Source organism: Lissotriton helveticus, chromosome 1_1, assembly GCF_964261635.1.
Source record: "Lissotriton helveticus chromosome 1_1, aLisHel1.1, whole genome shotgun sequence".
In the NCBI taxonomy this organism is placed as follows: domain Eukaryota; kingdom Metazoa; phylum Chordata; class Amphibia; order Caudata; family Salamandridae; genus Lissotriton; species Lissotriton helveticus.
In genome coordinates, this window is record NC_136057.1 from 1,959,588,775 (window position 1) to 1,959,603,944 (window position 15,170).

At 46.3% G+C, this 15,170-nt stretch overlaps 1 protein-coding gene across 1 annotated transcript in view; it reads left to right on the forward strand.

The window, feature by feature from the left end:
- The window catches only part of ASPM (assembly factor for spindle microtubules), a 453,390-nt gene that overhangs the window by 357,521 nt on the left and 80,699 nt on the right, over nt 1-15,170 (forward strand). The window contains exons 25-26 of the mRNA XM_078644067.1: nt 3,142-3,333; nt 7,675-7,867. Of these exons, the coding sequence (XP_078500193.1) occupies nt 3,142-3,333; nt 7,675-7,867 (385 nt within the window). The remainder of the gene's footprint in view (nt 1-3,141; nt 3,334-7,674; nt 7,868-15,170) is intronic.

Sequence of the window (15,170 nt, forward strand, 5' to 3'; positions counted from 1 at the left end):
GGTCTGCGGCAGATCCCTCTCCCTTCCCCAACCGGAGCACGTAGTTGTAACGGACGCGTCCCTCCAGGGCTGGGGAGGCCACATGGGAGAGGCGGAGATCAGAGGCCTCTGGTCTCCGGCGGAGACTCGACTCCACATCAACATGTTGGAGCTTCGGGCGATTCGTCTAGCACTGAAGGCATTCCTCCCCTCTGTCCGGGGGAGTGTAGTGCAGGTGTTCACGGACAACACCACCGCCATGTGGTACTGCAACAAACAGGGCGGGGTGGGGTCGTGGACCCTTTGCCAGGAGGCTCTGCGCCTTTGGCAATGGCTGGAACATCAGGGTGTGACCCTGGTGGTTTAACACCTGGCAGGTTCTCTGAACGCCAGGGCGGACGAACTCAGCCGCAGGTGCATGATGGATCACGAATGGCGTCTGAACTCGGACGTGGCGCAAGGCCTCTTTCAGCAATGGGGAGAGCCTTGGTTAGATCTATTCGCCACCGAAGAGAACGCGCAATGTCATCAGTTCTGCGCGTTGGAATTTCCAAGGCGGCACTCGCTCGGAGACGCTTTTCGTCGCGAGTGGAGTTGTGGTCTATTGTACGCCTTTCCGCCTATACCACTTCTGCCCAGAGTGCTGAAGAAGATCAGGCGCGACCGGGCCCAAGTCATCCTTGTGGCTCCGGACTGGGCTCGAAGGTACTGGTATCCCGAGCTACTCAGTATGTCAGTCGATCCCCCGGTTCGTCTGCCTCTTCAGGAGGACCTTCTGTCGCAGCAGCAGGGGACGGTCCTCCACCCGAACCTGTCCAGTCTCCACCTCCATGCTTGGAGATTGAGCGGCGACAGTTGAGGCCATTTGACTTGCCTCCTGAAGTCTGTAACGTCATTCTGGCAGCCAGGCGTCCCTCCACAAAGTCGGTATACGCCTGCAGGTGGAACAGATTTGTGGCATGGTGCACAGCGAAGGCTGTGGATCCTCTTGCTGCCCCTCTTTCAGAGGTTCTTCTCTTCCTTCTTTCTTTTGCCCAGCAGGGCTCTGCTCTGGGCACTATCAAGGGCTACCTTTCTGCCCTTTCAGCCTTTCTCAGGCTACCTGATCAGCCTTCTTTGTTCAAGTCCCCTATTGTGAACAGATTTCTTAAAGGCATCACTCACACTTTTCCTCCTGTTCCGTTTGTGATGCCTCAGTGGGACTTGAACCTGGTTCTGACTTTTCTGATGTGCGCTCCCTTTGAGCCACTTCACAATTGCCCTCTTCGCCTTCTGACTCTGAAGACTGCTTTCCTGGTTGCCATCACCTCTGCCAGGAGAGTGAGTGAGCTCCAGGCTCTTTCTTGTACTCCACCTTTCCTTTCTGTCCATCCGGACAAAGTGGTGCTGCGTACCAAACCTTCTTTCCTGCCCAAGGTCGTCACGGCCTTCCACATCGGGCAGTCTATCACCTTGCCTACCTTCTTTCCACCACCGCATCCCTCTAAAGAGGAAGAGCGGCTCCATCGTCTGGACCCAAAACGTGCGCTCTCGTTTTATCTGGATCGCACACGCCAGTTCCGGGTGGATGACCAACTCTTTGTTGGTTACGTGGGCGCTAAGAAGGGGAAAGCTGTGCACAAGCGGACCATCTCCCGGTGGATCATCTTGTGTATCCAGGCATGCTACTCCTTGGCTAGGAAGGAGCCCCCTGCTGGATTGCGGGCTCATTCAACCCGAGCCACGGCGACTACCACTGCCCTGGGCAGGGGTGTGCCCTTACAAGACATCTGTCAGGCAGCTACGTGGGCATCGCTGCACACGTTTGCGAGACACTACTGCCTGGACAACCAAGTCCGGAGGGATGGCTTCTTTGGCCGTTCCGTCCTCCAGGACTTTCTGGTGTGAGTATTGGTTCGCAGACCCACCACCGGGGTTGGTATTGCTGGGGTATCTATTCTAAGGTAAGGAATCTAATACTAACGTGTCTCTTTCAGATGCACAAGTTACTACTTGTGTAACGATATATCTGTAAGAGACATTAGTTAGTATTAGATTCTTTACCGACTCACCCATCCTCCCCGTTCTGCGAACCAATATCTAGGGTTAGGGTTGTCCCCTTCAGGGCCCTAGTTTCAATGGCACCAGTGTTGGTTTTTAACATGGCTCTGCGTTTCTGGCGCGGAAAAGCTGTGTCTAAGAACTGACATCAGCACGCGGAGGCGGCGTCTAAGTACTCCGATGACGTCATCACGGCGCCCACGACGCCGACGACGGACGCGGAGCCGCAGACGACGCCTTACGACGCGCAAGGGTACTGCTACGCAAACATTTCCGGATCCAGTCTGACGCCTGGGTATATTCTAAGGTAAGGAATCTAATACTAACCAATGTCTCTTACAGATATATCGTTACACAAGTAGTAACTTGTGCTTTAACATCAGAGACTGATGGGGCTGTGTGAAGGTATTGAAGTTCATATTTTGAGTCCCAGTGGAGGGCTGTCCGTCAGACCAGATCTGTTTGCCCTGGTGGCGCCCAGCAAGTTCTCGTTTGAGGACTGTAGGGTGCTTGGCTGTGAGAGGAGGACTGTGGGGTGCTTGGCTGTGAGAGGAGGACTGTAGGGTGCTTCGCTGTGAGAGGAGGACTGTGGGGTGCTTGGCTGTGAGAGGAGGACTGTAGGGTGCTTGGCTCTGAGAGAAGCACCTGAGGGGAGAGGGTGAAAGGCATGGTATGCCTAGCATGTGATTCGAAGGGCTTTTAACTCCACCCGCCTGAACTGTTTGCTCCTGCTCTGTTCAGAGACCAGAATCCCTACAGCACATCCGATTCACTTACAGAAAACTTACTTCCTTTGGATAGTTAATATCAGATGTCCGGAGCGATTTAATTGGGAGCTCTGTATGGAGTTCACAGGAAGGGGTAAGTGCCTACTGGTCACTGTCCCTTCCCTGATGTAGTTGATGTGCAGTTGGAGGACCGGCGAATCATTACACCATCCTTTGCCTTGTAGTGCCAACTACGACATCCTAACCTTGTACCAATTGGTGATGCATCCATATGTAACCAAATGGATGTCAAGTTGCAAGCAAGTTTTGCACTTGACTTTGCGACGGTAAATTCAATGTTTGAATGTGACAACACATTAAAGCTCAATATGCTTTTGTTTCTGTTTTGGAATAGAGTTGTTTTCGTGCCAGGCTTCAACAAAAAAAGTATTTAGCTGAACGATCCAAAATCGTCAGACTACAGCGAGCAACACGCTCGTGGTTGAGCCGGAGAAACATGGCTGCCTGCGTGATCCAGAGGCTGATCCGAAGCTTTCTATTAAAAAAACAAGAAGGAAAGCTCTCAAATGGAGTCATTAAAATTCAGGTATGTAGCCGATGTTCTGTGTTCGAAACTTAACATATGTGTTTGTTCGTGGCACTTTGTCAAATCAGGTGGATCACTGCTGTATAGTTGCCCTTAATCTGTGTATTCATGAACTGTGCAGGAATAAACTTTTTAAAAAAAATGTAAGCTACCATTCATGCAGTTAATGATCAAGTTCACACAAATGATCCTGTAACGCAGCATAATGTAAGAAGCGGTTGTGAGATACACCTGCACTGCAGTGCAGTAGTAACGAGTTGAGTCAGAATGATCATTGGCCTCCAGTTACTCTCAGTCATTCAACGAGGTGTGACAGCGACATGACTATATACCACAGCCCCATCTTGTCATAGCCGCTTCTGTTTTATTTTTTTTAATCGAGACCGGATTTAAGAGAAGGAACGTAAACATACCCACATATTGGAATTCCTCAAGTTTTATGCAGCTATATTTATTTTCGCTTAATTCTATTGCAAAGAAATTAAACAGTTTGTTTTTTGAGTGATGACCTGTACCGGCTGATTTCAAAGACTCGAGAGCCATGCCCTAAACTCATGATTGACAGATTCCTAATATGGCAGTGAATGCCACCACAAACACGAGGAAGAAGAGTTTAATTTTAGAGCGTTGTCTCTACTTTATTGTAAGTTTGTAGGGGTCCTTTGATGGGGGAGCATTTAGCAGGATTGTACACAAACTTGGGGTTTGTGATCGGTGGGAGAATCTAGTGAAGGCTCATTCAGGGGGTGATGCAAAAGTATTTGAAACGTCCTCCTGACAGGAGAGGCACAGTAATGGTATTTCCACCAGAATTCATTTACTTTATGTGAACAATTAAATTGATTATGCAATTAATATTAACAAGGAGTGCTTATCAGTAAACAAAACAAATTGACCAGCTAACATTTCTTTGAAAAGTAATGAGTTCTAATTCACTTTGTGATGGTTTCATTTTGCTCCTTTTGGGTGACAAAAATCCTTATTTGCCTCACTCCTCCTCTACCCAATTTCGGGTTGCAGCTTTTCCCTTCCAAGGTTTTGGTGACGTAGTCTGTAAAACAGCTTCTCCAACCTGAGGATTAGACGAAGGCACCAGTCCCACTGCTTCAATGATCACTGTCAGTACTGATCCACATGCCTGCCCAACCTTGCCTTATTGCTCTTGCTGTTGAGAGCAAAGGGGTCCCGGACTAAAGAAAGTAGTTTCAAAATGTACAAATTATTCAGATATTCAATATAGTTCAAACAACAAATCCAGAAAGTGTAGTGTTTTTATTTTTACCACACTTGTTTTACCATTTTATGGTTATACGATATATATCAAAAAAGACAAACTTTCCATATTTTCACAAGTCAGTGTGCCCATATAGGAAAAGGGGAGGGGATGATGTGGCTCTTCTCAGGTGGGGACCATTCGACAGTAGTACATATACATGAAGTTAAATGTATTTTGTTTATGTCACGAAGTAAAGAAGTGAATCACAACTATCTTTAATCTATACCCTGCACTCCCCTCCCCTTTTCCTATATGGGCACACTGACTTGTGAAAATATGGAAAGTTTGTCTTTTTTGATATATATCGTATAACCATAAAATGGTAAAACAAGTGTGGTGAAAATAAAAACACTACACTTTCTGGATTTGTTGTTTGAACTATATTGAATATCTGAATAATTTGTACATTTTGAAACTACTTTCTTTAGTCCGGGACCCCTTTGCTCTCAACGACTAATCATCCAGGTCCCTTTGGATATATGGGTTCAACCCAGTTGTTTGTAACATTATTGCTCTTGCTGGTTTCTGGTTTGTATGGGGTGGATGATTTATCCATAGAGAGGCCTGCTTAGACATCTTCCCATAAAGCGCCAAGTGGGACAGCCGACTTGTGAATGTTTCCTATAATTTATTTTTCTGTGTGCCATAATTGAATATGTGCATGTTTAAGTCTTGTGTGTGCACACAAGTGATGACTTGTGGTATTGTGTGATGTGCAGAAAGCAAGCTACCCCCATCTTTTAAGGGTACTGATTTCTCTTCTATATTTTGCAATATTTGTGCAAAATGGTCCTTTCCCAAAGAGCTGTCCCCAGTTCCTCCAGCATTTTTGTGACTGAGATTTCCCTTCCTATCTCCTTTTTATAGGATTGGCATCCATAGTGCTTTAAAGGGGATGGAAAATTTAGGTGATGGGTTCTAAAATGGGACATGGCCTGTAAAGTGAAAAATAAGATCCATTTATAAAGGGTGTGCTCTGTAAGAATGTGTCGTTATAAAAGTGCTTAGAATTACATTAGCTTTCTTCTAATTCTCATGGTCATACAGGTCCTTTTCTGCCTATCTCTGACTCTATTGAGTCGTTTCCTCCTGATCTTTCGATCGGATTCTTGTCATCCTGGTCCTGTGTGTCCTGCTCTTCCTTGTTCACTTGATAATAGTTCTCCATATACAGTTACTCTTTTTCCTACCTTTTCTGTACCTTCAATTGGTTCTTTTGGGACAATTTGTCGTCCTCAGTCTCGTGGTTCCTTCACCTGTATCTGGTCCTCCTATTTGTAGGGGTTCTATTAGTCATCATGATCTTGTTCCTCCTGGTTCTGTCATTCAGGTCTTCTCCACCTGGTTGTCTGTTCCATGCTCACCTGCCAGTCCTCCTGGTCTAGTTTCTGATCTTCCACGTGGTTGGGTTCCTGGTATTTCTCATTATTTTCATCTACTTGTAAAAAAGCTACCCAGTAGTCCCATTTCCAGTATCATGACTGACCCCCTCAGAGAGTCCTGCCTTCTTAGTCAATAGAACATAGCACAGTGGCGTTTCCAAGCCTCTACTCGTGTTAGAACTAAGAATCTCATAATTCACTGTAGTGTTGTACAATAAGCCTGTCTGGCTGACGGTTGCCCATGTGACATAGCCCTGTATGGCAGGAAAAAAGTAAGAATGAAGACTGCTGAATTCACCACAGCCTACTCTAATTACTGTAAAGGCAGGCCATTTATGACTGTGACAATCATACTGCTGAGGGATGGAGAAAACATGATGTACGGCATTCCTAAACATTGGTATGAAATGTGTCATATCTTAAATTTACCAAAATAAGTGTATCCTTAAAATACGATGATTGTAATTGATACTGCCCTATATTGATGTGTCTGACCGCTAAAGGTTATGAGCTGGAAATAAGTCAACTATAATATTACAAAGGAGGGGACATGAGTGCTGATGTCTGCATAGTAAGAGCAGGGATTTGTAGGTGGCAGTTTATATTTATGCTCAAAGAAACTATTAAAAAAGGTGGAGTTTCCTGACAATGGACTGGGTCTTTTTTTTTTTTACAATCTTCCCCCTTACTCCACTGATACCAGAGTTCTTCACAAGATCAGGGAGAGTCCAAGTTCTACATGATTCTTGTCGCTCCAGTCTGACCTTCTGATAATATTTACAGATGGCAGGGGTGGTTTGATTAGTAGCACATCTATTCTCTTAGTGCATTCAGTATAAACATCGAGTATTGGTGCCCCTCAAGGTTAAGACGACTGCACCCCACTACCTAAGGTGCCCAAACACTGAAGCCCAATTGGACCCTGTGAAAACGTAAAACAAAAATATAAACCTCGGCACTCTTATTCAATTTTATATTAATTCATACAGTTATTCAAGCAAATCAATTTAAAGTAGCTTGCCGTATCAATTTAATATGAATATATGATAGTCTTAAGTCACAAGTTTAGGAAAAATCACAATATAATCAAGAGTAAGCAGCTTGGTGTGACAGTCCTCTTTTTCAGCGTTGAACCAGCAGCCGACACGTGTTTCGTTTCATAGAAACTTTTTCAAGGCTTCAATCACTGTTTACATGGGCGACCAAGCAATTGTATAAAAAATGTCCAAGTCTTTGTAATGGGAAATCGTCTGTCCCTAAATATAATTCAGCTCTCTGTTGGAACAGAAGACCATGGCACGTAATTTTTCGTGTAAATCCACTGGTTAATTTATAATTTTTTAATTTATAATTTTTAGTAGTCACAGGGTCTTGGGCTATGATATGCCCCTTTTTGTATTCAGAAGTCCCTCGCGGATTTGATATGCAGTGCCTAATCCTCAAATCTATTTATTGATCTTGACAGATACTTAAAAAAAAAAAACATATCACGATGTGGTTGTCAAAGTAAAGGACAACCAGTAAGTACTTTTTCTTTCATAGTTCAGAAACTCAAATTAGATAAGATCTACAGAGTCTTCCAAAGTAAGCCTTAATTTTCATGTCCTATATAGTAACTTGTATGCTACTGTGATATGTAGTTGTTTGTTCTTTAACATCTACATGTACCCTTACTCTTTCCAGGCATTGTGGAGAGGATACTTCTGGCGAAGCAGGCATGATACACCAAAGCTGTTAAGTTTACGAAACCGTTTGGTTGAAGTCACCAGAGAGCAGAAGGAAGAAAACAAGCTGTGCAATAGAACTTCGATTGCCATAGATTATCTGCTGAAATACAAACACCTGTCCTATATTCTGGCAGCTTTAAAGCATCTAGGTTAGTGATGTTTAAAGAAGGATAGAATTTCTTCAATGTAGTCTGTTTAGTATAACATCCCTTGCTAAGTGTTGATCCGTGTGTGCACAAATGCATTGTCTTTGTCACTGGAGTGTAAATATAACAGTTAAGACGTTTTCTTTTCAGTACATGCAAACATAGCAACCAGTCATTCAACTGAATGGAGCTAGCTATCCCTCAGTATTTTGAATAGGTAACTTCAGCAACAGCCAAGCATTTCAGTTAGATTTTCATGTGACAATGCGCAATTATCCATTAGGTGTTAAGGACTGTGTTAGGGATAATATTAAGGACTGCATAACGGACCTCCATATATGGCATTTGAGAGGCCTACATGAAATAGCAACTGCAAAGTCTGCTGCAGCATAATGTCCAAACGAGGGGTTTACATGGACCAGATCAACAATGCTTGTTTACTCTTGTGCACGCTGAGGATCCTTTGTGTGAGGAATGGGATTGTTTCTTCACTCGAGGGATTCTCAGGAGCAGTGGCAGAAAATAAACAGAGTGACAGTATTTCATAGTCTGAGGTCTACCACCCTTTTTGACCTGCAACTTCTTGATGTCACTTTTTTTTTTTTCGTAGCCCAGGTGGGCGTCGACGTCCCACCATTTGGTGTCCCTTCGGTGACGTTGGCATGCTTCTGGCGGAAGCTACCACCCTTGGGCACCATCTTCAGATTCTTTTTTCCGCCGTTGGGTCTGGATCGTCGCGTGAAGCTCCAGAAGTTTTGGAGGAGAAAAGAAGGAAATACAGCAACTCTTCGACGGTGAAGACCGGAGAAGATCGGGAGAAAAGGACCATCAGAAAAGAGACGACGAAGAAAGGAAAGAACTTCGAGATCTTCGACGTCCTTGGAGGAATGCGCACACAGGGGGCCCCCTGAGCGCAGGGATGCACAAGACACCCGTTAAATTCTGCAAAAACTGCCACCACAAGTTCGCGCAGAAGGACCAGCACCCGGTCTGCAACCTCTGCCTGCCAAACGACCACGAGAGCAGAGACTGCAACGCCTGCTCCGTCTTCAAGCCGAAGATACTCCGAGTTCGAGAGAGACAGAGGACTGCTCACCACACGATGCAGGGCAAGGGCCAGGCCCGACGCTTTACGAACTGGGCCTCTCCACCGACGACGAGGACAACATCGCCGAAGGTCCAGATGACTTCACGGTCGCAGAGACCGATAAGAAAACGCCAGACAAGGTAGGAGAGTCTACGACCCCGAAAACCCCCACAGGGTCTCGAAAGCCAGAGGCAGACTCTCGAAAGTCAGAGCCTAGAGCCTCGAAAGGAGCACCAGCGCCGAAAACTTTGACGACCGAAGCTGCATCCTCCGAAAAAGAGCCCAGCGGATCCTTCGAGAAGGACTCCCGGAGCGGATGACCAGCGAAAAGCATAGGTCATTGAAGCAAGCCCCCGAAAAAGGGCCTTCGACTTCGACCTCGACTTCGAAGGAAAAGGAGCCGAAATGGAGAATATCCTTCAGAGAAAGAAGGACTTCGACAAAAAAATGAAAAGTTACAGGATCCCCTCGAAGCCGGCACCGACCGTCGCTGAGGTACAGGAGCACGAGGAGTTTGACGTCGAAGAGATGCCGAAAACTCTGGAACCCTCGGAGCAAGAAGAGGAAGAAGACCTCTACTACACAGAAGGGGATTACGGGGAGCAGCAGTAAAGCTACGGCTCAGGTTCCTCGACTGTCCAAGACCAGGAATGGCAGGACATCGAGGCCGAACACCCGGAGGAGGCTGTGGAAACATACCCCTCGAGGCCTTCGCCACCGAACGACATTGGGGCATACAATGAGGTAGTCAGGAAGGCGGCAGCAGCCTATGGAGTTAAGCTGGAGGAGGAGAAGCCAAAAGCAGATTTCCTGCTGGAGACATTGCTCCCCACACAGACAAGAAGCCAGTTCTTGCCCATGCTAAAGAGTGTCACAGACCAGGGGAAGGAAGCCTTCAAGGAACCGGCTACATGCAGATCAGTAACGCCGAGGAAGGAAAAGAAATACAAATTCTCCTCCCAGGACCCAGCTTACATCAAGGGATCCGTCACACCAGACTCAATAATCGCTGCAACGGCCAGAAAAAGGGCAAACGTCCCAACAACATCTGGACCTCCACCTGACAAAGAAAGCAGGAGGATGGATCTAACCGGCAGGAAAATAGAGATGAACGCACTGGCGGATGGCGAACTCCAATGCCCTCCTGAACAGACATCAATACCAGCATTGGGATGAGATGGGCCAATTACTCAAGCACCTCCCGGAACAATACCGTGAGAGGGCATCACACCTTGTGGAAGAGGGGAAAAGCATCGCTAACTCGTGCCTCAAGACAGCCTTGGATGGGGCAGAAACAGCCAGCAGACTGATGGCTATAGGCATCACAGAGAGAAGGCAAGCCTGGCTCAGGATCTCAGGCTTTAAGGCTGAGGTTCAGAACAACATCCTGAGCACACCCTTCAACGGTGAATCACTGTTCGGAGCCCCAGTTGATGAGAAGCTCACCCAACTGAAGAAGGACAACGAGACTGCAAGGTCCATGGGGGCCCTGCAATTCAGGGGGATGAGAAGGGGCACTCCTACACGGAGGCCTAACGGCAGGGGTGGAAGCCAGCTACGTGAAAAGAATTACGTTAAAAAAAAAAAAAAAAAAAAGGATTAACAAGCATAGCCATGGATTCACTACAAACACAGAAATGAAAAAAGAGACAGAAAAAAAGAATCCGAAGATGGCCCCCAAGGGTGGTAGCTTCCGCCGGAAGCATGCCGACGTCACCGAAGGGACACCAAATGGTGGGACGTCAACGCCCACCTGGGCTACGAAAAAAAAAAAGAGAAAAAAGACTACGATTCCGGACCCAACCACCAGATTGCGGAATATGCACAGCATAGTGAATCCAGAAAGATCTTCAAGCTGCAAAACTACAACGACAGGTAAGAAACTATTCGTTTTTCACTTTCATCTGCGCAAAGAGTGGTCTGTACCTGTTGTCCATGGATGTTTCTGCAACTTCAGGATTTTTGGATTATAGATATGGATATAGATATAGATATGGATATGGATATATTCCACCAAATCTCTCCAAAAGAAAAGATCAGAGGCCAAAGGGGATTTCAGCAAGGAGAACCGCTTTATTGGAACGTTGCAGCATCGGCGAATGCATTTCAGCAATAAGCCTTCCTCAGCGCCATATCTGCATGGAGTTCTGCTTCAAATGTGCCCAATACTGCTCAGTTTATAGAAACACGCCCAAATAACTCCTCCCCCAAATCAGTTAGTTTTTGCACACCTGTTGTACGTTGCGCCAAATACACCAACTAAAATTCCCAGAGTGCATCATGATTATGCACCTGGGTTGGCGGCATGGGTAGCAGTGAAACACATAGATGCGGGCGTGTGATGAATCTGCAGGTAGGTGATGCTAGTCTCCACATGATGTCCAACATCCACGGCACCACTTACTGAGTCCCCTCGTGCCGCTGCTACCAATGCGAACGCGTCCGCAGTGAAGTAGGGGCCGTCATTACATATATATATAGATAGAGAGAGAGATATAGATATAGATAGGTAGATAGATATAGATAGATATGGATATATATATGAATAATGCAGCTTTCCATACACCACAGGCTGAGCAATGCTGTGAAATATTTCTTTGCACGCATACACAAAGAAAGCAGGCAGGCAATGAACATTTGAACTGCTTTAATGCACAGTAGAAACCATAGCCCTGCAAAGAGAAAAGCAGGCATTGTCCGCTCATAGGCTGCATTGTAATTCCAATAATAATAATAAAGCTGAAAAGCGAACCCATAGAAACTGGCACCGTGCCTTTAAGGCAGCCATGAACCCTAGCTTCCCATCATGCCTCGGGGGTGACAGTTAGGTCAGTTGTTCTTTCCGGCTCCTTCAGTCAGGACCCTGGTTAACCAGCTCTCACATTTTTGACTTTTTGTCAGAAATGGTCTTCTGTTTTTTCATCATACTTCCTTACTTTGACATTTTCTACCTGTTGGAATACCCTGATTTGTCGAGGCAGACTTCTCCGTTCGGGTCCACAAGATGCTCAATGTCGAATGAGATACGGGAGGTCGAAGGGTTCGACGTCGAGAAGGATTTCTCCGTCACACTTTCCTCATTCGATGCTGAGTCGTGGTACTCTTTAGGGAAATTCATCCTCCAGCATCAAAATTGTATTCTCTGTCGTCGAAGCACGCCGGCTGGGTCCAAACTGGAAAGGTTTGGTAGCAAAAAAAATTGATTGAGGCCCAGATCTCTGTACTGGGGTGTAGGTATGACATTGTTCTGCGTTCTGTCCATCAATTGTTCTTTTTGCAACTGGTCGGTGTTGAGACGGAAAGAATCTGCACGGTCGGCATCGAAAACAAGGTCTCCTCCAAAGGACTTTTCAGTCCTAGTAGCATATAGCCGCTTGACGTCCAGGCATTTATCGTCGACGTTGCATCGTTCCTCAAAACAGCATTCCACTTCTAAAGACTTCTCAGAGCCTTTAGTTTCAGCTACAGGTTCTCCTCAAATGATCTTGATGTCGAGAAGCTCACCTTCTCGGTCTCCAGAGAGGCAAGTGCCGAAATCCCCGCAGATCACGGCTTCACCAACACAAGGACATAAATCTTCTGTTCACCTTTCACCCAGGTGGCTTTTTTTAGTCTATCACTGGCGGAAAGAACCTACAGCACAGGTGCAGCGACCTACAGACTATTCAAGTCCTCTACATAGATCTCCTCTGGCACGGTTGGTGCAAGCTGTTGACCGGTCACCTACCACTGTACTCATAGATCGCCGTAGCAAGTCACCTCCATGTAGATCTTCTCCTAGTCATTGTAAAAGACGAAGAACTCCTTCTTGGACATCCTCTTCCACCCACTCCTCCAAGAGGGATTATTCTCCTACTCTCACAGACAGTCCTCCTTCCAGAGTGTCACCGATCGATGACATCAATACTTTCCATGAGGTCCTTTCAGAAGGAGTGCAGAAACTTAATATAGAGATGTCCATGCCTCAGGCCTCCACATCAGTTATATTTGAAACTCTCCATCAGAGATCTGTGTCTAGACCTTTACTACCACTGGTGCCTGGTCTCCTTCAACCAGTCATCGACATTTTTCTTACCTCAGCATCTATAAAGACAGCTCCTGTGAGGAATACAAAAAAATACAAACCAGCGGAACAGGATCCCTTATTTCTTAGGTCAGACCCTCCTCCGGATTCGGTGATTATCGCAGCAGAGAAGAAAACACATGCAGTCTCCTCTTCGTCAGTTCCTCTGGACAAGAAGAGAAGAGCCCAGAATTCTTGGAGTAGAAAAGCATTCTGTCCTGCAGCGGCCTCTTTAAAAGTGTCTTGTACGGCAGCCCTGTTGGGCTGCTATGACACATCATTGTGGGACTCACTAGAACGTTTTAAAGAAAAACTACCAAAGGAGCATCATCCGGACTTTGCAGAGATTCTCCAAGAAGGGGCATTAGTGGCCAATAAAATAAGCGCAGCAGCGGATGGGGCCTCTCTAGCTGCGCATTCATATACGCATGGGATATGAGCAAGGAGATCTTCCTGGTTGCGCCTTACGGCTTTAAAACTGGAAGCCCAGCAACGCATCATGAATCTGCCTTTCTCTGGTAATTCTCTTTTCGGCTCCCACACCGATGAGGAGATGGCCAGGATGAAGACCGAGCTATACACGCTACAGCCATAGGCTTGGAGAAGAAGAAAGAGTTCAAGCGTCGGTACAGGCCCAAATACTCAACTACTCCTCCCTGGACCTCAGAATGCTTCACTCTGCCTCACTTAAGCCCGGAGCTAAAACCTTAGCACGCTAAACATCGGTCAGACACTAGACTCGTTCCCCGAAGTCAGGCTGACCATTACTCATGCCCCCCAGCAACCAAACCAGGCAAATATGGAGCATAAAGACATGCTAATTCTCTTCCTCAACACTCGATCTCTAGTTAAACACCAGTTAGAAATTTTCGAACTGCTTGACTCAAAGACCAGCTATTCTTCTGATCACCGAAACATGGCTCACCTCGGAATCCTCACCCGATATTTTAGCTGCCCGACCATGTGAATATTACATTCTTCAAACTAACCATCCGCCTGGCAAGAAAGGCGGCGAAGTAGCAGCCATTATTAAAAAGAATTTAAGTTTCTCTGCTTTCACTCCACTCAACCTCCCCGCTACAGACAACGCAGTGATAAAACTCGAGTCAAACTATGGCCCGATCATATGTATTTTACTCTATAGGCCGCCCCAGTACATGCCCCTGTTCCCCCACTCCCTGAGATCACACCAGAATTCTCCTGATAGGGGACTTTAATTACTGGGCAAGCGACCCTCAAGGATGACCACACTCCACCGAGCTGGCTGAATCACTAAAAAATATGAACTTCACCCAACAGATCTTCTCTCCCACCCACACTAAAGATCACACTCTAGACCAACTCTGGACCACCAATCTGGCGGTATTAGTCCTATCTATCATGCCCTGCATTTGGTCCATCCATTATTTAGTAACATTCTCATTAAAATACCCATCCTCCGGTAAAATGCCCACTCTAAAGGGGGGATGGCAAGAAAATGGAATTCCATCGACAATAACGACTTTATTAATACACTGATCAGCACTGCGCCCCGTACCGCACCCGTCAACCAACACGAGGAATCCTTCTCGAACTGACTTTTAGCGGCCAGTAACACTCATGCCCCACTTAAACAAATAAGACTCACCCGCCGGCATGAGGCTCTAGAGATGGTTCTTCCCTGACCTTAAATCTCAAAAACGATCCCATCGCCAAATAGAAAGGAAGTGGTGACAAGACTACTCCCTAGAAGGTAAAACTACCTACGTCCTGGCCCTAAAGGAATATAAAAAGGTCATCTCCACAGCCAAGACAGCTCACTTTTTTCACGAATCCTCGCTTCCAATAACCAAGCCAAAGAAATATTCACTATAGTAGACAAACTGTCAAACCCAGAGACAATTCTAAACAAACCCAAGCCGTCACAGGCCCTCTGTGACTCCCTGAATAATTTCTTTATCGATAAAATCACTGCCATTCAAGCCAGCATCCCTCCCAAGACTTCGCAAGAAATCACCTCGCCCACGTCCAGGAACCCCTACTCCATGGACTCCTTCCTGCCAATTGACACGGAGACCCTGAATAACCTACTAGCTAAGGTCAGATCTGGCTCTCCCCTGGACCACTGCCCCCTCACATACTGAAAGTGGCCCTCATGGCTTTCCCAGATCCAGCTC